General features: G+C 51.8%; 2 protein-coding genes across 4 annotated transcripts; one reads left to right on the forward strand and one right to left on the reverse strand.

Annotated features, from left to right (window-relative positions):
• Nucleotides 1-13: 13 nt before the first annotated feature.
• LOC100227788 (NACHT, LRR and PYD domains-containing protein 3) lies at nt 14-8,723 on the reverse strand. Of its 2 annotated transcripts, XM_041716705.2 has the most exons (8): nt 8,055-8,723; nt 4,744-4,907; nt 2,349-4,038; nt 1,698-1,826; nt 1,279-1,449; nt 893-1,066; nt 598-768; nt 14-424 (listed from the first exon to the last, which is right to left on the reverse strand). In XM_041716705.2, the coding sequence occupies exons 2-8, from the start codon at nt 4,787-4,789 to the stop codon at nt 223-225; spliced, it is 2,583 nt and encodes an 860-aa protein (XP_041572639.2). In that variant the 5' UTR covers nt 4,790-4,907; nt 8,055-8,723; the 3' UTR covers nt 14-222. The 2 variants fall into 2 exon arrangements, with proteins under 2 accessions (XP_041572639.2, XP_041572641.2); XM_041716707.2 differs by lacking the exon at nt 4,744-4,907.
• On the forward strand, nt 7,489-24,932 carry CEND1 (cell cycle exit and neuronal differentiation 1). 2 transcript variants are annotated; one of them, XM_012574078.5, is made up of 2 exons: nt 7,489-7,645; nt 16,784-24,932. In XM_012574078.5, exon 2 carries the CDS (start codon nt 16,951-16,953, stop codon nt 17,341-17,343), a length of 393 nt encoding a protein of 130 aa, XP_012429532.2. In that variant the 5' UTR covers nt 7,489-7,645; nt 16,784-16,950; the 3' UTR covers nt 17,344-24,932. The 2 variants fall into 2 exon arrangements, with proteins under 2 accessions (XP_012429532.2, XP_012429534.2); XM_012574080.5 differs by lacking the exon at nt 7,489-7,645 and adding an exon at nt 7,647-7,769.
• Nucleotides 24,933-26,368: the final 1,436 nt, after the last annotated feature.

A 26,368-nucleotide genomic window follows, 5' to 3' on the forward strand; every position in this document is an offset into this window, starting at 1 on the left:
AGGATTGCTGGGCTTGTCTGCAGGGCCTTTATTTATCGCTGCCAAATGCACAGAAGCGATGCCAGCAACAGCAAGGGGAAAAGGGAGAGGGCAGGAGCCGGAGCCCACCCCGCAGGTGCCGCAGGATCTCCTCCCCGTGCCCCGCGGGTGGGGCAGGCTCAGCCCCACTCTCAGCGCCGAGAGCTGGGCTGGGAAGGGCTCTGGTTGTTGGAAGGACTTTTCCTAAAGGAGGGGAGGTCTCCTGAAGGAGGGGAGCGCCTTCCTGCCCCCCGGCAGCAGCCCGCGGTTGCAGGGCAGCCGGGCCATGGCCCCTGGCTGCGGCACGTCGTGCTCCAGGAGGCTCCCGATCTTCAGGGCGGGCTGCAGAGCCCGGAGGGCGTCCAGTTCCTGCAGCAGGGCCTGGCTGAAGCCGTCCGTGCTCAGCCTGGGCGTGGAGGAGGCAGGAGAAGAGGAGAAGGTGCTGGAGCTTGTGGGGAGGGAGGTGCTGACCCAGCACCTGACCCTGGATGCCGCTGCGGCCCTGCCTGTCCCGCAGCCTGCGCTGCCCGGCTCGGGAATGGCGGGCACGGAAGGGAAGGTGGCAGGGCCCTCACTCACCCCAGGCTCCGCAGCGGGCAGGCGGGATGCCGGAGCTGCTGGCAGAGCTGCAGGACGCCGTGGGCTCCCAACTCGTTGTCACTCAGGTCCAGGCAGGTGAGACGGGGCCCGTGCAGCAGCCGCGCAGCCAGGGCTGGGCAGGAGGCGCCCGCCAGCCGGCAGCTGCCCAGCCTGTGGGAGCGAGGGAAACAGGGAAGGAGGGCTTTGACCTCTGCTCCCTCGGCTGCTGCAGGTGGGAAGTAGAAAGCTCTGGACAGGTAGGAAAGAGCATTGGCCCATCCTGCAGCCCCTTTACCGCAGTATCTGTAGTGGGCAGGCGCAGTGCTGGAGCCCCTCACACAGCAGCTCCACGCCGGTATCGCGCAGGTCCTCGCTGAAGGACAAATCCAGCTCCTCCAGGCAGGTGTTAGTACCCAGCACAGCAGCAAGGTCCTCACAGCTGGCACTGGTGATGCGGGTATACCGCAGCCTGATGGGAATCCCCGGGAAAACCCTCAGAGACTCCTCAGTGCCTTCACTGCCATCCCACCATGGTGACAGTCTCCACCCTTGTGCCACAACCTTGGCGCTCCTTGCCTTGGAAGTGTGTGACACAGTCACGATGCCACCCCAGGGGGACCCTTTGGCGTGCCTCCCAAGCTCTCAGGTCTGAGATGCCTGAGAGATTCTGGAGGTGCTCACCTCAGGATGCGCAGGCGGCTGCCCGCAGTCCGCAGCCCCTCACAGAGGAGGCGCACACCACTGTCACCCAGAGAGCTGTCAGCCACCTCCAGGTGGGCCAGTCCCGGGTGCTCCGCCAGCAGCGCTGCCAGCTCCGCACAGCAGCTTTCGGACAGCTGGCACCACTGCAGCCTGCGGGAGAGCACGGAGAACGGGGGTCAACACACCTCACCTGTCCTGGCTGCTCAACTGCCCACCAAACCTGAGGGACAACACCCACCCTCAGGTACAGAGGGTCTGACCTCTTACTGGCTGCTTGCCATTGTGCCTGGGGAGCAGCAGGGCAGCACCAATCCTCTCGCCCACTGCACTATGGTTCAGGTGTGCCCACCCACAGCCCGGATCCCAGCCCCGGTTTGGGCTCTGTGTGCGTCTCTCACCGGAGCACCTGCAGGGCGCTGTCCCGGTGCCGCAGAGCCCGGCAGAGCAGGTGGATGGGGCAGGGCATCTCCTCCTTCCGCTGCACGACGAGGGCACCAGGATGTCCTCCGGCTCCTGAGACTCCAGAGCTGCAGGGTGACAGAGCCGCAGGGCACGCGCAGCCCTCAGTGGTGATGGCAGCTCCCGGTTCTGACACCAGCACACAACCTCCCTGCCCCGAGCAGAGCCTCCAGCTCCTCCACAGAGACCTTTGTGGCTTTGGAGGTGGGAAGGACCTTGAGCATTGCTGCTGGAGCCACCGGGGGAGATGTAAGGTAAGTCATGGTGTGCACTTAACATTCCAGCACCAGGGATCTCCCTTTGAGGGGGAGAAGGGTGACACGGGAAGCCAGAGTGACAGCTGGGCACAGACGGGCCTGGCTAGGTCGAGCCAAGAACTCCACCACCATCAATCCCACAGTGGGCAGTGGATGGAGAAGCCCATGTGTTCCTTATTCTCCCTAGGAATAAGTAAATTCTCCACTGAGGAACCAAACACCCAGCGAAAGGCCAAGCTGGTGTTCGGTGGGGAGGAGATGAATCATCCTTTGGGGTAGAGAAAGAAATTTTTTGCAGCTCTGGGTCATTAAGCAAGGAGGACCAGGACTTACCAAGGCACTGATGCATCCAGCTCTGCCTCAGGATCCTGCCAGTGGAAGAAGCATCCCTGGAGAGTGATGGAGCCCAGCCCAGCCCAGTGCTGGATGCAGAAGGAAAGAGCCATCTGGTCGTACAGGGTCAGCTTGGTGTCGTGCAAGTCCAGGTCAGTGAAGTGACCCAATGCACTTTCTGCAAAGCTCTTCTCGTTCATCTCAAACAAGAAGTGGAAAGTGTCCATCTCTGAAATCTTCAGTGCTTGGCTAGGGTGGGAGAGGCCTCTGTGCCTCCCCTGAAGCCACTCCAGCAGCTCTTCCCTGGCTCGTGGTGAAATTCTGCACCCAAAGGTTTTGTCCATGTACTCCATGGATTTCTGGCTGACCAGACCAAAGAGGAATAGCACTGTTACGTTCAAATCCTTTCTGGACTTGTAGCTTTCTAACAATTTATTTACATCCTTCTCAAGCCTCCCCGAGCTGCTGACTGTTTCCCCATCATCCTCCAGAACATAAAACAGTGCTGCAAAAAACTCCTGGAGGTGCAGGTGGGTGAAGGCATAGACACTCCCATTGTCTTCTCCTTTTCTTGGGATCCTTTCATTGAGGAAGTAGGGGAGAAGACCTGGCTGGTCCAAGCCATAGTCCTTGATTTCCTTTTCCTCAAAGAGCACCTTGTGCTTCCAGATACCCTCAGCAGCCAAGGAGCAAAGCTGGAGTAGGAACTGCTGGAGGACCTGTGGGTTGTCTCTGCCCCTGTGCTTCAGTAACTGGGAGAGGTAGAACATTGTCATCCCTGTAGTGGCTTTGGAGCACTCAAGGAGGTTTTTCTTCCCACAAAGCTCTTGTTCAAGGATGGTGCAGATGGTCCAGCTCATGATAGGGATGACACACAAGCTATAGAGGATCTCATTGCCTCTGACAAACCTGAAGGCCACATCTGCTTTTCTGGGGTTCTCAAAATACTGGTGGAAATACTCCTTCCTCCTGGCTGCTGAAAATCCCAGTATCTCCATGTAATGCTCACCCTTCAGGCACTGCCTCAGGCTTCCAAGAGCCATTGGCCTCATGGTGATGAGCAAAGAGGCTTTGGGGAGCACAGTCTTCTTCAACAAGCTCATGAGGGTGAGCTCCAGTGGCTTCACCTCTCTGGGATCAGAGCTCAGCTCAGCTTCGGGCTGAACCAAGGAAAACCCCAGGGCCTCGAAGCCATCAAAAATGAACAGGATCTTCTTCTGGTCATCCAGGATCTTCCCAGCCGGCACTTGCAGAGCAGGACAGCATTGTGAAACCAGGTCTGCCACGCTGGCTTCCATGGGAAGGGTGATGGCTTTGCAGTCAATGCAGAAGACAAAGTCAAACTGTGTGTGGAGTGTCCCTTCTCCCCACTCCACCATCACCTTCCTGACCATCGTTGTCTTCCCCATCCCTGGGGCTCCCACCAGCACCACGACCTGCGGGGTTTGCCCGTCCCCGCCGGGTTCAAACAGCGCGGTGGTGGCGGCGACTGCTCCGCTGCCGGCGCTGGCACATCCCTGGCCGGTTCCCACGGCTCCATCCTTGGCTCCGTGCTTGCCCCGAGGCTCCCTGGTGATGGTCAGTGGGGTGAAGCGGCTGTGGAAGGATGGGCTCTCCCTGGGACAGGCGCCCAGCTCCCTGTCCTGGCGGGACTCCCAGCCCATGTGCTCTCTGCTGTCCCACCTGTGCTCTGTGCCGAGAGGAGCAGGGTCAGTCCCCAGCTCAGACATTCCCCACCAGCCCACCTCTGCTCCCAACACACAAGCAGCCGCCTATTTCAATGCTCAGTTCTTTCCTAAGTCTGGCTGGGACACTAGGGACACAATTTGTGAGGATTTGGGGACTCTGGTAGGTTGGGCGTTCTCCTTCCAGGTCCCGATCCTGATCTATCAACCCTTGTTTTATCATTCTCATCCACCTGGGAGCAAATGCAACTGCCTGGGGCTGCCTGCAGCCTCTAATTCAGGGGACACAGGGGCTGTCAGCTTCCAGGGGACAACGGCACTGTCCCTGGGCTCCTGAGCACAGATCTCCGGAGAGACATCCTTAATCCCCACCCCAGGAGGAAAGAATATGCCAAGCTGGCTGCCAGAGCACTGGGTGAGCTTTAAGGTCACTTCCAACCTAAACCATTCTGTGATTTTAAACAATGCAATTATCGAGGAATTACAAGCCCATGTCATTCACTGCAGGGATGAGCTGCCTGGACAGAGCTGGTGACCCTGAGCCCAGAATAGCTTCAACAAGGAGTGCCCAGGACTGAACTCAGGCCCATGCCAGCTGGTAGGGAGGCTTCAGGTGAGGCTGGTCAGCATTCCAGGCTATTAATAGTATCCCAGGGGGAGCAGGGCTTGGATTTTCACTGCAAGGACTTCCTGCTGCCAGGGAAGCCCACCTTGGCTGCTGCAGCAAGTCATTCCACTGTGAGAAATGTCCTTCATCCTGCTGTCCCGGGAGTTTGAGGTACGGACAAACGGTGCTGTCTGAAGAGCCACGGGGTTTTGCTGCTGCGTGGCCTTTTTCCCCCTCTCCAGCCGTGGGTGGGTTGTAACTGGGGCTCTAGGGAGGGAGAGAGGCTTCTTTAGGATCTTTGGATGCTCAGGGATGAAAGGGGTGTGGTGACCTGTGCTGTGACCTGCTCTCCTGGTTTGTCTGCTCATTTATGAACAGGGCACCTGTGTCTGGATTAGGAGGGGGTAACCCTCTTGCTGACTTTATTTTCTGTGAATGATGATTTTCTTTCCATTATGGAAAAAAAAAAAAGCTTCAGGATGATATGTTTAGTAAAGCAGCCCGTGAAGGATACTGGAGAAGGGGAAAGGATGTCTTAAGGCACATTGGGAGTTAAAGGACTCCTTATGGACTCCTTATTTCCCTGCTCAGAGCCAGACATCACACTGTCCCTCCTGCTTACAGGATGTCAAATAATTCTGGTGACAACTGTTTATCTCTAAAGGAAATGGTTTCGAGCTTGTCAGGGGAGATTTAGACTGAATATTGAGTAAAATTTCTTCACTGAAAGGGTTGTCCAGTCCTGGTACAGCTGCCCAGGGCAGTGGTGGAGTCCCCATCCCTGGAGGGATTTAAAAGCCATGTGGATGTGGCACTTGGGGACTTGGGATAGTGATGGCCTTAGGCAGTGGTGGGGAATGTTTGATCCTGATAACCTCAGAGGGCTTGAACAATTCCATGAGTCTATGTTCCTTCCCATGGATGCTGCTGCCACCAACATTCCCCTGTGGGTTTTGCAGGCAGGAGCTCCCCAGGAACCAGGGCTGTCCTTATCCCTGCTAACTCCTCCTGGGAGGTGCTGTGAGCTGAGGGGGAGGGGGCAATTCCAGCAGCACCGTTTCTAAAGGTTTCCCACTCCTTCTGACCTTGAAAAAGCCATTTTCACCTTGCTGTGTCTCAGCCGGGGTTGCTGCTTGCTGTGCCTGCACTGTGTTAGGGGGGATGTGACTCTGCCACGGGGAGACGAGGGAAGTGTATTGTTTTTACAGCTTTTCCTTTGCTTCCCTTCTCCTACCTCAGTAAAAAAAAAAAAAAAGTTTACATTCAGAATTTAAATATAACATGAATCCCGGTCCAAGGCGTGTGAGAGCATCACGTGGGGCTGTTTATCTCCTAAGGCAGAGGCAGAGTGTGTGAACATAAGGAAACCACTGCCAGAACCCCTCATCCAGGCTCTGGGAACAAGACCCTGAGGTTTCCACTTGCAGGAGGCTCCCTCCCTCCTCCTGCCACCTTGAGGATATTCCTGCCTGATACAGAAGTAGCAAAGAGATTTTGCTAGGGAAGTGGCAGTTTGGGGGTGTCACCTGCATTAAACTGTGGATTTCCACCAGCTTTGCAGGAATTCAGCCCCTCTGCTGCTGTCATTAGATCAGCAGATCTGGGAGGCGTTAGGAAGGGGAAGCAGCTGTTTGGAGCCATGGAAAGGTCCTGGCTGTGCCTGGCACAAGTCTCTGAAAGAGCAGGGAGTGCTGGCACTGCTGGGACCAGACAGGGAGCAGAGGGAACATCAGCATCAGCCACAGCTAATCCTGTCTGTGCCAGTCTGTCTGAGCCAAGCTGGCTCCTGGAGCCAAGCATTACAGAAGGAATAACCTTGCTCATCCCTGTCCCGAGGGGCTGTGGGTAGCTGCATCCCAAAGCAGCCCCTGGAAGCACAGCATGTCCTGGGAGATTTGAGTTCTTGCCTCCAGCTCCTCATTCTGCAGCTCTCTTCAAACAGGCAGGACTTTTCTTTGCAGTGGGATTTAAGCAACCTGAGTATTTTTTTAGACATGACATGCACCTGGCTGGGCACTGGTGGATGGTTGGTGGGTACTGAGTAGCTGATGGAGGCAGATGGGCAAGTAGCACACAGCCCGATTTGCTCTGAAATAAGGGCTAAAAGAGCTCCAGATAATCCCAGAACCTGCTGAGGTTTGGGATACGAGCAGGAAGTGACACAGGGATGGGAATTTGAATGGGAACCTGTACCTGGTTGGAGGGGTGAGGCTATAACAGAGAGGGCTCTTTGCTTTTAGCTGATGAGGATGAGGAAGAGGTGGGTGTGTCTGGCAGTGCCTGGCTGGGTGACAGCACTCTGCAGTGGGACTGGGCTGCGTGCCCAGCTCTGGTCTGTAAAGGGGTGTCAAACAAGGAGCAGTCTGGGGAAAAGGGAAGCAGAGCTGGCACAGAACTACCCCAAGGTGCAATATTTCAGTGTTCTCCCTGCACTGTGCAGAGCTTCTCCTTGGCAAGTCAGTTTTATATTCCTTAACTTACTGCCAGGGACTATCTCAGTTGGAAATGCCTTATCCTGATGGGGGGAGGCTCATACTCCTGTTGCCTGTGGTCCACAGAGGCATCCCAATTTATCAGGCTGGCCTGCTCCAGGTATTTTTCCCAGCGTGTCCTCCCCACTTCATTGCTGTGTTTCAAGTAATTGCTGCAAATCCAGGCAGGATTTGGAGGACAAACAAATGGAGCAGCAGAGGGGTCAGCGCCGCAGGGACAACCCTGAACTGCTGAGCCAGCTCAGCCCCAAAAGACAGAGGATGTGGAGATGCAGCTGGGCTGCCTTTACCACCCTGCGGCCCCCCCTTGGCATCCCGCCCCTCCAGATCTCAGCCCTTCCCTCTGGATTGGAGCGCCCTCTCCCCCCCTCCCTGCTCTCCATCTTCATGCAGTCTGCAGAGGTGCATTGTGGGAAACTCCCAAGTTTCCCCCCCCCCTCTGCCTGCCTCCCTCCCTCCTCTCTGCGCAAGAGCCAGCTCCCGAGGTGTGACTCGTCCGGCCGGAGGACAGAGGTAAGGGGATGCCGCTGGGATATGGGGCGCGGGGTGGAAGGGCCGGGGATCCCGGCTCCGGGATGTGCGGATGTCCTGCGCAGGGCGACAAAGAAAAATGGAGACGTGGAGCGACCTGCCCAAGGTGAGTGTGCACCTCCTGCAGCCGCCCGGGATGCAGGCCGGGGGCTGCCATAGCGGCTGCCTCTGGAGCCGGCACCCCACAGCTTTCCCCGTAAGAGGCGGAAAGTGCCTTTTGGACCCCAGACAAGGAGCACGGTGAGGATGGCCGGCCCCGAGGGGCTCCCTGCCCGTCCCAGCTCTCATGTATTGCTCCCTGAAGGTCAGGCAGCCACGGAAAGTGTTTCTGCTAATGCACGGGTGCCTCCTGCCCGCTTCCTGCCCGCAGCTTCCTGCTGCCTGCACGTACCTGCAGCCTCCGCCGCCTTTGCGAGCTGTGCCGCCCAGCCCGAGCGGAGCCTTTCCGCCTGATCCGAGCCGGGCCGGGCCGGGCCGGGCCAAGGAGAGGCCCTGGATGCCGCAGCAGGGGAAGCGGAGCCGGCCATGTGCCGGAAACAGGGCTGCTGGGAGGGAGGAGGGGAAGCAGCAGCCCGGGCTGAGCCCCTCCAGCCTCGGCGGCAGAGCTGCTGCGCCTCCCCGGAAGGTTTTAGGCGGTTTTCCAGCTGCTTTCCCTCTCCCATCTGTATGGACCGTGGGATTTCTTTGCCTTTTGCTCTGCCTCCCTCACAAAGGGAAATCTGCCCCCAAAAAACCCAACAGGGAGAAAGATGGCAGAGGCAAGAGTGAATATTGCACCGAAGGAGTGGGAGAGGGGTGGGTACCAGACCAGGCCTCCTGAGTCACCAGGGAGGAAAAGCTTTGGGAATGTCTCAGGCTCCTCAGTCTGATGTCCCTGCTCTCTCTGCATCCGTGTGCATCCCTGTGATGTGTGTTGTCAGGGACCTGTTGATTTGCTCCTGTTTAGTTCTCTGTCCCTCTGGTGGCTTCTGGGGAGGTGCAAAGGGAGAAAGAAGAGGATTTAAAAAATGAATCGAGGTCAGGCTGGCAGAACTTGGGCATTGGGACAAGAGAAGGAAACCTCCCCGCCGCAGCCCCGTTTTCCTGGGTGGGGCTTGGGTAGGATGCCGTCAGGAGAGGGAGGATGGACTATGCCGGATTAAGCTCCTTGCTTCGTTTCAGGACTGACCTCCAAAAGTCTGACCTTCACAGATTTGACCTTCAGTGTTTTCCATCTGTCCTTTCTCAGCCACGGTGCCCAACACCAACATCTAACCCTGTGATATTGTGGTGGGGTGGGGGAAGAAATCCCAATTCTCCCCTAAAAGTGCATTTTCATCCTGCTGCATCTGTCCCCTCCCCTGGCAGGCTGCTGGGATGTGGGGCTGGAGAACACCCTGATACATCATCCCCATCCTGGATCAGGTGTTGGGGCTGGCAGAAGGGGCGGAGGGGAGGGATGGAGCTCTCTGAGCAGGGATTTCCATGCTCAAGGAGCTTTGGCCATCCTTCCCCAGATTGCTTTCCAGCTTTTTGCTGGGAAGGAGAGTGCCCTGGTGTTGCTGCACAAGGTAAAGGATGGGTTTTACCCCAGAGAGTGTGGGAGCTTCCCTGGAAGGGCTCTGCCTCGTATGGAATTGGCCCCTTGTCTGCCTGCAGTGGCTTCTTAGATTTCAGCTGCAGAGCAACAGTTTTCAGGCTGATGCCTGCAGATCCAGGGGCTGCCAGGTTCCAGACCCAGCTCTGCATGTGAGGAATTAATTCTAGAATCTTTCTGCTGGCCCCAGCTGAGCCACAAAGGGGGTCATGCCGCATCAGGCAGAAGGGATAGATTTAGGATGCCCATAAACTGGGGAGGGATGTTGAATTTGCTGCTGCTTCCTGCAGTGGTTGGGGCTATTTCACTGTGTCACATATATCCCTCATCTATTTTTGCTTGTGGTTATTGAATTTGGGATACAGGACTGGGAGGAAGATACCTTAATAGCAAAGTCTTTGAGAAAGGGAGTCAGCCTTCTGAAGCTGGGGTCTGGGTCATTGTTGCTTGGGGAGCAGCACCCCAATTTGGAAGCATCTGCCCTCTTCCCAAAGGCTTTTCCCAAGTGCTGGCAGGGCTGGGGTAAGGAGCAGGGCTTTGTGGTGGGAAGGAATGAGTGCTCACCATTTTTCAAGAGTCAGAGAATGTTTGCTGACCTTGTCACATTATCCCTGAGCTGGCACCGCAGATCGAGAGCTGAGCAGGGAACCAAGGCAAGCCCCATAGCCCCAGCCAGGGTGTTGCTGGAATTGAATTTTTGGCTCTGGGAGGGCTGGAAAAACATTATAAAGAAATTAACTGAGTGTGTTTGCAAAAGTCAAAACATGAGAGTTGCCCAGGGTAGGGTTCAGGATGTACCCAGTTCCTGTGAGGTGTCACACTCATGGGTTAAGGCTTCAGGATTCCTGTTGCTGCAGTGTCTCCAAAAGTGTTCCCCATTATTGCTCCAGTGCTTTGATCCAGTGTCCTGACAAATAGCTGCCATGGAAAAAAAAAAAGTCATCCTGGCTGAGAAGCCTTTCCTCTGTGCCCTGAATTTCTGTCTTGGACTGAGGGATGCCCAGCCCTGCCAGGGAGAGGCTCAAGATCTAACACCTCGTGTTTTTTGAACTGTAAAAGCTACAGTTTTCCTCTGCTACAAAAAAAGGGAACTATTCAGAGGAAAAGAGAAATCAATTTTGTGTCTGAGGGGTGTTCAAACCCAAGGTTAAAGTGAGATTAGCACAGCAAATTGAGGTGCTCTGAACTCTGCTTTAGAGGCTTGGGGACTTTGTTGGGACCCTGAGGAGCCAGGCTTTGCAGCAGGGTATTTCCAACCCAGCCTCAGCAACGTATTTCCAGGTTCTGTTGAATTCTAGAAATTATTTTGCTGTAAGATGTGTCTGGGAGTGCAAGCTGTATGGGGGAGGCTGGTGGCACTTGAGGGGCCTTGCTAGGTGTGACTTCTCTTGCTGCCAGCAGGCCAGGGCCATGCCAGCTGTGACTCAGTGCCCACCCCTAGGGAGTCAGCCGGAGCACGTGGCTGCAGACAAAATCTTCTTTCTCCCACGGCTGCTTGGCAGTGCCTGGTTTTTGCTGTGCACGTGGCTGTGTACAAACAGGGTGTCTTACCAGGGTAGGTTGGAACAGTGTTGGGGGTTAAACCCCTCCAAAAATGCACAGGCTGAACCCCTGGCAGGAGTGTGGTGTGTCTGCAATGCTGCCTCCATCTCTCAGAGAATAAAATGTCTGCCACGTCCATCCCAGGAGCTCTTTGGGGACAGGATGTGTGTGGCTTGCAGAGGTGACGCTCAGCTCAGAGCTTGTCATCTGCAGAGGTTGTGGTGTAGAAAAAGACCATATATGTCCTGTTCCTAGGCTTTTTCTGGTGGGGAGACTGAAATGCTGTGTCACCTGTGTGGGCAGCATGGCTGGGCAGCCTCTGGAAAGAACACTGGCAATGGTGTCACACCTCTGTGCAGCTGGTGGCCCAGGGTCTGCATTCCAGAGCCCTTCCCTTTGCAAATGGAGGGCAAAACTGCCTTTGCTGGGCTACAGGAACCCATCCTGTTCCCACACCTCACCTTGGTGCCAGGTACAATGCAATCTCTGAACGTGGACGCCTTGCCCAGCCTGGAGAGAGGGGATGTGGCTTGGTGGCACTGGGAGTGAGAAGGGGGGTCCTGGCCATACTCTGGGGGCTGTGGGGGTGGCAGGTACAGATTTTTGGTCACTGCCAGCACCAGCTGCATGAGTGAGGAGCATGCTGGGGTTCAGAGCAGCTGCAGGGATTGCTGCAGCCATGGAGCAGAGGCTTGGCTGGCAGATCTCCCCCCATGGCAGCGATTTGAGGCTGCTGCCACTGCTAAACTACTTCCAGCATCTGACACCCTCCATAACAAGATTCAAAGGGCTTGTTTGAGAGGGGAATGTTTAATCCAGGGATGGGGGGAGGGATATGGGGAGAAACAAACAACAGATTGGAAAAAGGATTCATAAATATCTCATCAGAGTGAAGTGGGTCACCAGTGTTTGCTGTGACTTGGTGCTGCTGTCTCTGAGGGCTGGATTTGGGAGGGCTGGGAAGCACAGCAGGCTCCTGTACAGTCTGTCCCTGGTTGTGCAGCACCGAGGCCGTTCAGCAGCGTCTGTGACAAGTGACTCTGCTGGCGTGGGGTTTGCGTTGCATTGTGTCACGTTTGCCGTGCGTTGCGTCAGGAGCTGGGGGCTGAAATAGCCTGGAAGGGAGCTAAAATCCTCCTTGGGGAGCTGCTCCTGGCAGCTGAGAGAACACAAGCTCCTTATGTAAAGCTGCTTTAATATTTATGGTAATATCAGAGGCGGTGCATTACCTCATCCATCTTCGCTGCCCTTCTTGGGCATGGGGAAAGGCTTAGTCACTACTCTGCTGACCTTCTCCTGGATGCTTGCTTGGCATCTACCTGCCTTTAATGCATTTATTCCCCCAGCAGCTCGGAAAAAGGGAGAAATGCTGCTTTTCCCCATTGGGAATGGGGAGCTGAAGCACCGGGAGTGCTGCTCAGTTGCAGGAGGGGACTGGACACAAATCTCCGTTTGTGACAGAGGGGACAGGCACAGACCCCAAAGGACAGTCCCAAAGGACAGGGTAGTTCAAGCTGCATTCCTTAGGGATTAGACGAGAAGGTGGAGGAGAGTGGGATGGTGAGAGTGCTGGGAAATGAGCTCCCTCTGCTGCACCAGAGGCACCTTTGGTGCCAGCTGGTGTTTCCTTAGGGGAAGCAAGGGTCTGTCTGTCCTGTGCATGAGGGGATGAGTGCCTTTCTTCCAGACAGGCAGGAGTGACAAAGAAGGGAAGAGGAGATTAGGGGATGAGGGGGAGGATTTGAAGATAAAGTGTTTCATGTCGTCTCTGGCTTTTTCTGCACAGCATTGCTTCTGGTCAGATATGGTCAGTATCTATTTCCAAGATGGATGTTTCCAACTGGAGGACACTTGGAGTCTAGGGATGGACCTTTGTTTCAGGATAAATCATGATACATAACCCCACTGTGTTGTTAAATCCTTCCTTGCTGCCAGTTTCAGTGTAGCAGCCAAGGACCTGATGGAAATGCCTTGCTTTTCATGGCAGAGGGAAAAGCCCCATGGATGAGCTTCCCACTGCACCCCCGACCCACACCCTGGAGCAGCTCCTCCATCGTGCAAAGTGACTGACTTTTCCTTCCAAATGGAAGCAGTAGGGGAGGATGAGAGGATTTGGAGATGGGATGGGGCTGGTGTCTGCAGAGGGAAGGGGCCATCCAGATGGAGCTGTGCTGTGTCACAGATTTGGAGATGGGATGGGGCTGGTGTCTGCAGAGGGAAGGGGCCATCCTGATGGAGCTGTGCTGTGGCACGGCTTAGCAATGACTCATCAGTGCAGGATTGATGCAGCTTTCATCTGTGCAAAGAGGAGACAGATGAATAGATGTGTTTGGTGATTTGCTGGGGTTTGAGGCAGGAAAAGTGCCCTTCAGGGAGCAAGGGAAGCTGTTCCTGTGCTGGCCTGTTGCTCCAGCGGAGGGCAGCTTGTTGCGCTGGGTGAATCCGACTGCACTGACCTTGAGAGCATCCCAGGGGAGCTGTGGCGTTTGTGTGCCAATCTTTGCAGCAGCAGCAGCAATTTGGAAAGCTTTCCTTCTCCTCCTTTGTCATCCCTGGTTTTATTATGCCAGCTCCCTTTTCCCAGCCTGGGAAAGAGCTGGTTAGTTGCTGGCAATGAGAACCTTCCAGAAAGGGCACTGATTGTTAAACAGAAATAGCATGGAGCAGGGAAAAGGGAGAGAATGAAGCCTGTCTCCCACAAAATCTTATTCCCAAATGCTGCTGCCTGTGTAGGAGGCAGAGAGGGAGCTGGAAGGGGGAGGAATGGGTAGACAGGCAGAGACAGCAGCTGACAAGAGGAAAGGGAGGAATAAAAAGATGTGAGGAGCTATAAAGAAGAAAGCAAAGGTAGGAAAATGTGTCATTAGAGAAACACTTGGTGTGATGGAATGAGGGAAGAGGAGGAGACAAAGGAATGGAGGAAACCCTTATATGCAGGCTTAATAATTTGAAGTAAGGAAAGCACCTCTTTCTTCAGTCTGGAGGAGGTGGAGGTGCTTAAAGATGAGCTCATAGCCATACCCTTGGAAGTACAGGATGGAGAGGAGAGATGATTCCCAAGGTAGGGAGCTAAGAGCACACAGAAGTGAGCTAAGCACTGGGATGGAAGAAGATGTGCTGCTAAGGGTACCCAGGAGCCAGAGGAGGAGCCAGGCCAAAGGGTCTGGAGAGGTGCTGGGTGATCCTGTGGCTACTTGCAGTGATGGAAAACCAGAGACAAAAGCTCTTTTGTGTAGGCACTTAAGAACTGCCGATATTGATTTTTGGCTTAGTTTGGTTTCTACATCTTTTAAAACCTTTTCTAAGCTGCATGATGGGTTTGTGTTGCTTTTAGTGGAAATGCACTTAGAATCAGGAAATTCTGTTTGTGGCAATGCAGGGCATGATGGCAGGACAAAGCTCCTGGCTCCATAGCTCTAAGCAAAACCAGCTTTCATGCCCCCAGGAATCTGGATCAGTGAGGTGGATAAACCTTGAGGTGCCTGGACTGTGCAGGGTCCCCATTTCTCAGCAAAAAGTTGAGTTTGCCCTCTCTGATTTACCTCATGATCTCCATGATTTTCCTAGGGAAGGAGCAGAAGTTTAATGCTTGGTCCATGTGCTGTAACCACACGAATGTCAGAGTGTGCGAGTGGCCCAGTTAATTGATATCAAAACAACAAAGAAGGTAAATTAATATTTATGCCATGATTAATCTGACTCTCCCTGCTTTAACCTCTGAGCCCACTTCAGCTGTGGGCTCTGCTTACTATTTCTTTATGTCTCATTGTACCAGATTGAAAAAAAAAAAAAAAAAAAAAAAGGATAAACTGGTCCCAAACCAGAGGAGCAGAGTCCTGGAAGTGACTGTGTGCAGCCTCAGCTCTGGATTTATGTAGGACTTGTGCTGACAGAGTAGTATGGATGCTCTCTGGAAAAGATGAGGCAGGTGATATCTACAGAAGTATTACAGAATGAGCACTGAGAGGAAAATATTCTTGCACTTGGCCAGGCCCTTGCTTCCCTCCCACACCCTAAGCCACAGTGAGGCCCAAAGCTGGGTGAGCATCCGGGGTGGTATTTGTGTGGTACAGGATGCCCACATGTCTGATACATGCTCAGCAAGCCATGAGAGAGGCACAGTTTCGGGTTTCCAAAAAGTTTAGTATCCCAAACTAGGGAGTACAAGCAATGCCCATCTGCAGTCAATGAGAAATATGGGATTTTACGGTCACCCAGCCTAGTGCAGTGTGAGGAGCTGGTCTGGAAGTCCTTGTGGGTCCCTTCCAACTTAGGATATTCTATGAGAGTTGTGAAATTCCATGATTTTGGTGCTGCAGTTCCCTCAGTCTGCTCCAGCTGACTGGCACTGGAGCAGCTGGTGTCCACCAAGCAATGGCTGGCAAGGGAGAGCAGAGGAGGGAGGTGTTTCCATCTTAGGAACCATAAGGTGTTGCTCGGCTTTGCTCTAGTCCCAAATGTGTAATTTCTGTGAGATTTCCTCCATTCCTGCCTAAATGGAGATGAAAGCCCCATGTTTATCAGCCTCTTTCCCAGAAGAATCAGCAGCACAGATCATTGCTGCAGTCCTGGGACTTCATTCCTGTCATTAGAGGAGTGATCTGCCCTTTGAGCTGCTGTGGAAGGAACCTTTGCTGGCTGAGGTTTTTGAGGAGCCTCTTCAGCTCTCAATCCAGACAATGAGCTCTGATTTCACTTAGCAGGCAGAAAGCTCCTGGCAGCCCTGAAGGTCAGCAGGGAGCCAGCAATGCTGGTGGCTCAGATCCGATGCTGCCTCCTGGTTACTCTTTATTTCCCAAGCTTGGAGCTGATGTGGTGCTGAACTGCCAGAGCCTGCTGGCAAAATGCCCAATGTATTGTCCTCTTCTCCCATCACATGGAAGTGCAGCCACAGGAGCTCCATCCTCAGCTCACCCAGCCCTGCCAGGTTTGTGGGGTGAGGTTATTGTGGTAGTTTTACTTCCCCTTAAAGCCCACTTTGTCCCTTTGCTGAATTCCCGTGGTACAGCTGTGCTGTTCACCACTTGCACCAGTTGCCTGGGGAAGACAGATCCAGCTGATCACCAGCGTCCTGTTTGGCTCCATGGGCAAGTCCAGCAAACCCTGAAAGGAGATGACAGGACTGAGACATCTCTATCACCAAGAGATCCAGCTCTGCAGTAAATCTGAGCAGTCAGTTCTCTGTTTTGCTGTTGCTCTACCAAAATGCTAGTAGAAATAATCTTTTTATCTCTGATACCTGTGAGAACTGAGGAAGTAATTGTGGTTTCCTGCAGTACCCATCTGGAGGGAGAGTATCACACAGGACTACATATTAACTGCTTCTAAAATGGATCTCTGGATAGTGCTGCCAAAGGAAGCGTGGAGGGTGAGACAGGCAGGGAGAATCTATCCATCTGCTTTCCCATGGAACAAAGTGTTCTCTCCTTACCCAGAAGGAATTGAAAGGGTGAGCAAAGGCAAAGTAAGGTTTATGTGGTTGGATGGTTGGATGTGAGTTTGTCATTGCTGACAAATGGCCTCACACACACAGCCAGGATGGACTTGGACTAGGGATGCCCAGAAGTGGCAGTCATAGATGACAGTCAGTCCAACTTGTTTGATGTTCCTGTTTGATATTAGGGAAAAAATCCTTCCCTGTGAGGGTGCTGAGGCCCTGGCACACATTGACCAGAGAAGCTGTGGCTGCCCCATCCCTGGAAATGTCCAAGACCAGGCTGTACAGGGCTTGGATCCCTCTGGTCCAGTGGAAGGTGTCCCTGCCCGTGGCACAATCAAGGTGAGTTTTAAGGTCTCTTCCAACCCAGGCCATTCTCTGTTTCTGTGATTGTTACAGGCACATAGCCTGTAGTAAATGCTTTGAATGGAGTTCACAGTTCTGAAAGAAGAAGCCAACAGCTTTCCAGTCTTCCTTTCTGTCCTCCTCCGTCACCTCCAGGCAGAGCAATGCTGGCTTGCTCTGCCCTGTCACTCACCTCTCCTTGTTCTGCTTTCCCCTCCAGGTGCTGTACCATGTCCAGGTAGGACACTGCCAGCGTAACAGGCGTCCCAAGACAACTGCTCCCAGGCCTTGAGCTCGGGTGGCTCCTCTGCTTCCTGCAGCAACTGGGCAAGGGAGAAGAGCTGGGATAGCCCCACGTATCCAGTCGCTGCCCACAGCACCCCTAGGATGGATTCCAAAGGCAACGTCCGAAGCGGAAACAAACATGACGCCAAGGCCGCCAGCTCCGGGAAGCCAGAAAAACCCAACCCTGCGCCTGCCACCAATGCAGACAAGAAGGAGGCCCCCAAAGAGCAGCCTGCTCCTGCCACGGCCACCAAGAAGGCAGGCGGGGACGCCGCCATCGCCAACAACCACAGCAACCTGAAACCCAGCCCCGCCGCCACGGAGACGCAGGAGGCCAGCGGCCAGTCCCCTGACTCTGACCACAAGGGAAACAGCTCCGAGGAGTCACCGGGCAGCTTCTTCGACAACATGAAGCCCTTGATCATCGTCGGAGGAGTGGCGGTGGCCGCGCTGGCTGTGATTGTGGGAGTGGCATTCCTAGCCCGGAAAAAATGAAGACCGAGACGGGGTGGGGATGAGAAACCCAGCCCAGCTGTACAGCTCCTTTTGAGACAAATGCATGCAGAGAAATTCTATACATAGCTATATATATAGAGAGCGAGCTAGATAGGTCAACAACAAACACCAACTGCAACTCCAGGGTCTTGTTCAAGACAACTGTGCCAGTCTGACCCGCTGTGGGTAACTCCATGCACTCAGTGTGTTCTTTCATGTAATATATCTTGGCTTATACCGCTGTGTATAGATTACAGCTTCTCCTGATCGGTGTAAATGACGGTGTCCCCTCCCCTCCCCTGCTGTCCTTCCTGGGAGACACCCCCTCCCCCGCCCCTTGCAGTCCTGTTTTCAAGTCCAAAGTGTTCTACGTCCCATTTGGAGTCCCAATTTGTGTTTTGGTTTCTGTTTGGTTCTGTTTTATCTTGGGCTGTGGTAAAGAAGATGGAAGGGGAGCGCTAAGGCCTGGCTCTCCTGTCACACTGGGCTGGGGGTGTCTTCTCAGCCCCCCTTGGGACAAGGGAAGCGCAGGGGCAGTGGCTGGGAAGAGGCAGCTCCCTGACCCAACAGCCATCCCTAGTCGGTGTCTGTGTATCTGCCCCTCATCATCCCACCTTGGAACACCCGCCTGGGAAGTGCTCCGGAGGAACCAGGGAGGCTGCGGCGTGGCAGAGCCGAGTGTGAGCCTGGGATGTCACATCAGGTCACTCTTCTGGCTGAGCTGCCAGTGGGACAGTGACCAGAGGGGTTGTGCTGTGGCCCAGAGAAGTCCCAGTGCAGCCTTTAGTATCCCAGGGCTCGCCAGGGTCACGTGGGCAGCATTTGGAATAGAGAGACTTTGTTTTGGATCTAGTATTTCCTAAAGTTAGGCTGGGCTTTGCAGGGTGCTGTGGGCTCAGTCCAAGCTCCCTCGAGGTTGGCTGGGCTATGTGAGTTCATTTTTTTGGGATTTGGATAAGGCTTTTCACTGGATTTTTTTTCCCCACTGAAGCCTGTGGTCTCTCAGCACATGGGAAGACAGGAAAAGGGGGAGACATGAGCTGGTGTTAGGAGCAGAGAGGACCTGGGACCCCATGAGAGTAACACTGACCTACCTGCTTTATGCCAGAGAAATCCCTTTCAAGGGCACTGGAGTATGTCCCGGGTGGATTTCTTACCTCCCTCTTGTGACAGAAGTAGTAGGGATTTGTAACTCATCCACACTTTGGAAATGGAATCAATTCCCAGTCCTCTGGAGCAGCCTGATTTCATGGGTGAGTACCTTGGGTCTAAAGCCAGACTTTGTGAGGGGGAGGAGAGAGGATGTTTAGTGCTTTGGCCGATGCTCAGCACTAAACAGTGAGAGGCGAGGAGTTCTGCCTCTGAAAACTTCCATTAGGCTTTTCTTGGCTGCTGCAAAACAGCCAAGTTATAAAAACCCCTTACATTTTGGGTTTAAGTTGGGTCAGAGATGAGGTCCAATGGGAACTTGGCAGCAGCCACAGGGGCTGTGACACAGTGGGGTGAGTTCTGTTACAGAGCCCATTGTGCACCTTTAACTGGGATGGATGGATGGATGGATGGATGGATGGATGGATGGAGGAATTCAGGGGTTGCAGGGACAGAGGGAGGTGTGCATTCTTCAGGTGCTGCCTGTGCAGTGTCTGCCTCTGGCACAGTCCCTGGACGGGCCAGTGAGGAGGTATAACCTGACCTGGCAATTCTCTTGGCTTGTGCCTGTCTTATTTACCTCCAAATCTGACCTGCTGAATGCACATGGTCTTGGAATGCACGGCTACTCCTATGGTGAACTCAGAAACTATTCCCAAAGGTGTATGGCCTCTGGGAATATCAATCACTGTGTCCTGATGAAACTGGAAGTTAATGCTTCCACCTTTGCCAGCACAGAGACAGGAGCAGGCATGTTGGGCTCACAGGAGTTTTGGGAAGCAGGGCTACAGCTCCCGGTGAGATCCTGGTAGCCTAAAACACTCTTGGCATGAGTTGTGGATGTGTTCCCAGCAGCAGTGTGTCACAGCCTGGGGAAGGGTTAGAAGCAGAAAGGTCCTCCTCTCCCCTCGGAAGCACAACTTTGCAGGGGAATTTTCACAGGGAGTTTTGCTTACATTGCTCAGAGGGAAGGGAAATCACCCCCTCCTACTCTGGTTCATGTTTTGCCAAATAGGGTGATGATTTTCAGACAGTGACGTCAGTTTTCAAGAGATGTTTCTACCTTTCCTGCCCCCTCCCTCCCTCTCAGCTCTGGCCTAGGATTGTTTTTAGCAGTGTGTGACATTAGGCACAGCATCTATCTATTCTGCCCTGACCAGCATAGATAGATTGGGCAAGGAAAGTGAAGCACCCGCTCCACTCAAGTCTCCAGTTTTTCTAAAATGTTTTTATTTTCTTGTCTTCACCTTTGGCAACAGAAGAGGGAAAAAACAGTTCCCAGCTAATAGCCTTAACCTTTTCTCCATCTCCAAGCCCCACCTGCCCTTAGAGCACTCGGATGCAAGGCAACCAGTTTCATCCAGAAGCACCACAGAGGTGCTGATGGGGCTGCAGCTCCTCATCAGAGCATGTTGCTCATTAGAGCCCTCCCAGCTCGGCAAACCTGGTATGTTCTGTTTGTAAGGGGTTTTTGAACATGGTCTTTCCTGTTCCCAAGGGATTTTCCACTTCCTGTGATCACTTAAGAATCTGCTGTTGAGGTTCAGCTCCTGGAACCCACCTCTTTGGCAGTTTGGTTTGGAAAAAACCCGTCTGTGTCTGTGTGTGTGCCTTGAAGCACATCCTGCGTGTGTATGTGTACAAACCTTCATGTTGCATTGCTGCAGTCTGGGAGGGGGAGAGAATCCAAGCTGGAGATGCCCCTTCCTTCCTTGCCTGCATTCACACTAAGTGTCCATGATGTCTTTTCTGTGCCATTCCCACTACGCCATGCAGCTCCTCAATTCCTTTTTGGTCCTGGTTTCTCCTCAGTGCAAGGAATGTCTGGCTGGTGAAGTGCTGAGTGTGTGGTGTGCTTGGAGCCCTGAGCCCCTGCTCCCCAGTCATGTGGGCTCTTTGCTTTAAAATGAGGCACTTTTAGACTATCCTGGACTGTGCTCTAGCGCTTTTCCAAGTGTGGGTCTAGTGTTGAGCTGGGCAGATCCAGCGTAGATGCCCCAGCGCGCCGCAGCCCTGACTTGCAAACAGCTCCTGTCCTGCCTTACTGTGCCAGGCTGTGCAGTGCTTTCCTTCTGAGCCAAAAATGTCCAGCGAGCACCAGGCCGAGGGAGCAATCCCCCTCTCTCAGCCCCAGCTCTGTCGAAGCAGAAGGCTTTAATGACTGACCTCGCTGTGCTAAATAAATAGTTGTCTTTTCTCGTACTGAGCACACGCCGTTATTTGCTTGATGTCCTCCTTTGTGTGGTTTTTGTGGTATAAAGTCCTTCCAGTGACATCTCCATGGGGACAGTGAATTAACATTTAAAACTAATCAGAGTCTGTGCTTGGGGTTTGAAGAGATCTAGATTGCTAGTTTACTCTTTTTATCAAGTCGATAAATTAAATATTGGCAAAATTGGTTTCAGACCTTTCAGCTTAGCACCAAAACTCTCAACTGAATCACTGCACCCAATCTCAATCTCTTTTTAGGGAATCATAAATTTTAGTTGAATATAAAGATGTCATTTTGCTGTCTTGGACAACTCAGTAGAAGGTTTTTGCTGCTTCTATTTTAAGAGAGATGAAATGGATTATGCTTCTGCTTCCTCTTCCTACTGATTTAATACCCTGTAGCTAAATCCTGTTATTCCTAACGGTGTTGCAGTAGGATGAAAACAAATCTGGAAGCCGGGGGATTATGCAGCAGCATTTTTGGGAGGGCAAGAATGCATTCCTGTTTGCCTGTGGCTCACTTAAAACACTCAACAGTCAGTTGCCCTGAAGTATTTCTTAGGGGCTGGGTGATAAATTAAGCATCCATTTGTGTCTCTGATGGTCTAGAGTTTGAAGGTTGAGCCATAGGATACTGAAAACAATGGGAATTTTTCCATTGGTTTCACCATGCTCCGGCCTTTGAGTTCTTGTTGGCACCAGGGATATGATCACAGGTCATCATAAAATCATCTCAATTACACATTTGTTTTTCAATTGATACAAATGTTCCTTAGGCTGAGCGTAAAGGAAGTCTGTTCTCTGAGGCAGCCCTGCTTATGATGGTATCAGGATTTGTGTATGAACAACAGCAGTGTAACCAAAAACTCCTGGAGCTGGTGAGAGATGATTTATGCCTTAAAATATTCCCTACTTTTCTTGGAAATGCTACTGGGGTTTAGAATTCAGCGGCCTTCTAACTATTCTTAGAATTGGTTGAAAATAACAGTGCTGGAGATTGGAGAAGAAAATTATTCTTCAAGAAATAAACCAAAAAAGGAAGGCAATGAAAAAATATGTTTGAAAGGTGAAATTTTTGGAATTTCAATCAGCTCCATGGAAAGCTTTGAGTCAGTGAAGATTCTGAGAGGGTACAAGGAACAGAGCAGAGAAGTGGAGAGAAAAAGCACTATTTAATTATCTTAATAGCTTTGGTAAGGACATCCTAACTTTTATATCCTCTTCCCCCCTTTTTTCTTCCTCAGAAAAAGGCAAAAATTATGAGCTCTGGTGCCATGCAAATTAACCTCTGCTAATTGCCTTTTCCAGATGAATTCCTGCTGGCTCTGTGCAATGTTAAAGGGTTAGAAAAATACCTGCAGTTTTCTATAACCAACCTTGCATGATTCAGGGGAATTGCCAGGACATCAGGAGGGGCTGTATTCTCTTTTCACGTTATGACAAGGACTGCAAAAGCAGCCTGCTCGCACTTCCATCCTCCTGGTCCAGCCTTCATGCTGGAGCAGGAATGCTGATTCCCTTCCCAGGCCTTGCAGCATCACATCCCATTCATGAGCTGGCTGCAGTTCTGCTGCACAGGTTGGGCACTTCCTGCCACAAAGAGGAATTGGCTTTGATCTGGAACATAACAGCTCTGTATTCCAGTAAATTCTCCTTGCAGGACATTGGAATTGGGAATATTTCCTGCTATTTACACGGGCGGTATTTGGTCCTTTACTCTTTTGGGGAGAAATCTGCTGATGCTGAGGATTTGTTGGCACATTTTGGGTCTTATGAGTGACACTTAGCTGACAGCTCCAAAAAGCCTTGGAGCCTGTGCCCCCATCCAGCAACCCTCAGGGGTTTAATCCACTGAATAAGGTGGATTTATGATGACTTCTTCCTCTTCTTTTTGAGACCATCAGTCCAGCCCTTTAACCTGCTTTCCTTTTAAATTCCCTAATTCCTGGGATGTCTGTTCACACCAGGTCTTCAGCTGCTACAAACTGTGGCGTTCAATTGGTTTCTGATCTGATCATTGCTTGTTCTTTCCTCCTCCTTTGGCCACTGCACTGTATTCCCTTTTCTTTCCCTGCTTTCTTCCTGAGCAGCTCTGCAGATGTGGCCTCTCCATAGCCCAAAGCTGGGGCAGACTTTGGGTTGTCTAAGGCAGGTGTTAGGTGGGTCCCCCAAAAATACAGGCAGTGCTGGGCCCCCAGACTGTGTCACATCAGAGAATGTGTGGAGCTTTGATCTACCCTCACCTTTGAGGGTCTAAGTCTGCAAGAGGCTGAGTGCTTGGCTGCCACAGGATTTGTAATGGATGACAAATCCCCAGGCAGGTCCCTTCTTGTCCTTCCCTGTCAGGTATGAGGTGTTCTGGCTGCTTGAGAGGGGCTGACATGGTGTGAGCACAGACTGCGCTTGGCTGCAGCCAGAGCTCCCTCAGCCCTCTGGAGCACCAAAAACAGAGGGAAAAGAGAAGTTTTGAAGTCGAGGACATGTACTTCTGCTGGCCTGGAAGGATCAGCTGTTGTGTCAGGTGTGAGGGTGCAGGAAGTGCAAGGATTGTCTCATTTCAATGAGCTGATCAGGTGTCACTGGGTGATAGGGAAGTGTGGGACATCCAGGCCTCTAAAATTCACATTTCATTTGATTGACCATAATAGGCCTCAAAATCTTGCGAGAGATGAGAGCCTTTGGCTTTCCAAATTCATGAGTTTGGATCTACCTTGTGCTATAGCTCTGCTGCCTCCTCTGGATAGTGTGTGCTCTGATATGCAGTGCTCTGGGACTCGTGCCCTCTTTGATGCTCTTCAAATTAAATAGACTTTTTTTTTTTCTTTTTTTTTTTTTTTTTTCTGAAGAGCATAACATGGGTTAAACAGGCTTTGGACTGGCTGTTCCTATTTCTCTTCTGGATATTCCCAGCTTGCAATTCTCAAACAGTTCCATCACTTTTCCATTTCCCAGCTTCAGTGCAGCATCCCAAGCATGAATGTACAGGTTCTTTCTGTGTGATGATGCTGCAGCACCAAAGGTCCCACCAGGACAAGAGGAATCTTAAATCACCTTTCCACCAGTCATGTCCTGCATCATATCCCTGGTTCTGCCATGGCTGCTTCAAGCAGCCAGGCTTCTGGGGCAAGTTGATAAGAACAAGGGTGCCACACAATTTTGTTTGGTTAAAAACCAATCAACTAACCAACATGGGAATAATTTGGCTTTACTGAGTTTTGAGCAGCCCTTCATAACCCTGGTGCCTTTTCCCAGGACTGTTTCAACTGAAGCTTTTAAAAGTTGCAGTTTCACCTCCCCAGGAAACCAACTCTCTTCCAGTGGTAGGTGCAGGTTGGCTATCAGTTTGTGGAGGAACTAAAATTTTAGGAAGGGAACTCGAAGGTCAGATTACAGGGGATTTTTATTTTGTTTTTGGTTTGTTTGGATTCTGTTACTTCTTCAGGGACTGATCCAAAGCCCTCGAAAGTCAGACTGAAATGCCTGCTGTTCCTTTGGAAGCCTCAGACACCTTTCCAATGATGTCGGTGGGTTTTGAGTCAGCTCCTGAGTGTGTTTACCAAACAATAGGAATTTTCCAAGTGACACCTTGATTTCTTCCCTGTACAACCAGACCTGCTTGTCACTTACCTGTGTTCAACGTACAGGTTTGGGATTTTTTTTTTGCTCTCAGAAACAATATGCTGCTAGACACATTTCCTGGAGGGAAATGGACACCTACCTACACACAAAGCTATCCAGCTAATTTATACCTTGTTGAATTTATAATCTTGTCTATGCTTCTATGGACACTTTGTATGGGCTGCAGCTCAAATCCTAAAATAGTCAAGAATTTTTTCCTTTCCCATATAGTATTCTATTTACTTTGACTTTGAAAACAAAAAAAGCGTATAAATGCAATAATGCAGGTAGACTAGAAATACTAGATTGAAAATTTAAAGTAGTTTAGCTTGTCCCATTGTGACTGACAGTGTTGTATGACACCCAACGCTGTACCCTGACATTTTCCAGGCTTTCTCCGTAGCTGAATCTAGTATTAGCTTTGGAAACCCATTGTGTGAGTGGTGGGTGGATGGGTTGGAATCGTGTGCTCTCTACACACTGTATGTTACTCACATCACAAGCTGTATGGCCACTCCATATGCTGTGAAACTGTAAATGATTCCCAAATACACCTGTAACTCTTACCAGGATTGTGAGAAATAAACTATATATAGATATATATACACACACATAGAGAGATTGTATAATTCCTCCCGTGAGCATCTTCGTGTACCTGGGGCTGTGAGAGGAACCTGCTGTGGACGTTGTCTGGAGAAAGCTGTGGCTGCCCCATGCCTGGACATGTCCAAGGCCAGGGTGGACGGTGCTTGGAGCAACCTGGGATAGTGGAAGGTGTCCCTGCCCATGGCAAGGGGTGGAACAAGGTGAGCTTTAAGTCCCCTTCCAACCCAACCCATTCTATGATTCCTGGATTCTGTGTCTGTGTTTCCCAAAGGCTCAATGTTTTCTAGGTGATCCCACTGAGAACTGTGAGAAAAGGCAATTCCTGCCCCAAATAAACTCCAGCCTGCCCAGGGAAAGCAGGCAGAGGATGATTATTGTTATTCCCAGATAGGAACTAAATTGAATTGTAGATTTACCCACAGACACAGGGGAAACATTTGTGATCCCAGAGATTCCCTATCCTTCAGGCTGGTCTCCAGCCTATTGTTTGCTGTGACCTTTCTCCTGCCAAATCTCTCCTGCTGATTTTCTGGTTTTGTTTCTAAGATGGCCTGGGAATACCTCCCAGACAAACCATCCCCTGAGCACTGGGTGATGTCTGTGGGGTCCCTGTGCATGGATTCCCTCCAGGCTCTTGGAGGGGAGGAGGGTTTTGGCAGCATGTGTCACCGCACAGGGTTGATGTTATATTACACCAATCAGGGTCTTGACAGAAGCCTGCAGGCTTTCAGAAATTAATTTCTTAAGAACTGGGCAGAAAAATCCTGTAAATTCCACAGGGTGGGGAAAAAGGGCATCCTTCAGCTGCAACAGTGTAATCATCTGAGGGTTTTGCTGTAGAAACACAGCTGGGGACTATAGAGTTTTAGTTTGTCTTGACAGGAGCAGGAGATCAAATAAGTTCCTATTTTCTGAGTGGGAATGCTGGAGCTGAGAGGCTGGGATGGATGGGGGCCTGACCCTCCCGCTGTCCCCAGTCAGGGTGTGTGGAATTGCACATGCCTGGGGCAGTGTAGGGAGGATGGGAAGAGCTGATGGAGCAGGAGTTGGACAGCACTGTCCTTTGTGTTTGTTTAAAAAGCACTGGAGTCACAAGCAGAGAATGAGGACCATAAATGTGATGCTCTGTGATATAAAGGCTGAGGCTGCTGGAGTGGCACGAAATCCCAGAGTACCCCACACAACAGCGAAACTGAATAGTGAATGAGATGCTTTTTTCCCCTTTTTAAAAAGAATTTTCTGGTATCTAAACTGGAGTGGTGAGGAACATCCAGATTAACCAGCCTACAGATTCAGAACACAGCGATGGAGAGAAAAGGAAGTGGACAGATGACTGAAGAGATGGACAAAGCAGTATAAGCTACATTTCCTTTAGGAAACCAGGCTAGAAATTAAGCCCTTTCCAATAAACAAATAAAGCCAATAGCAGAATTGTGCTGTC

Source organism: Taeniopygia guttata, chromosome 5 (assembly GCF_048771995.1).
Source record: "Taeniopygia guttata chromosome 5, bTaeGut7.mat, whole genome shotgun sequence".
Taxonomy (NCBI): domain Eukaryota; kingdom Metazoa; phylum Chordata; class Aves; order Passeriformes; family Estrildidae; genus Taeniopygia; species Taeniopygia guttata.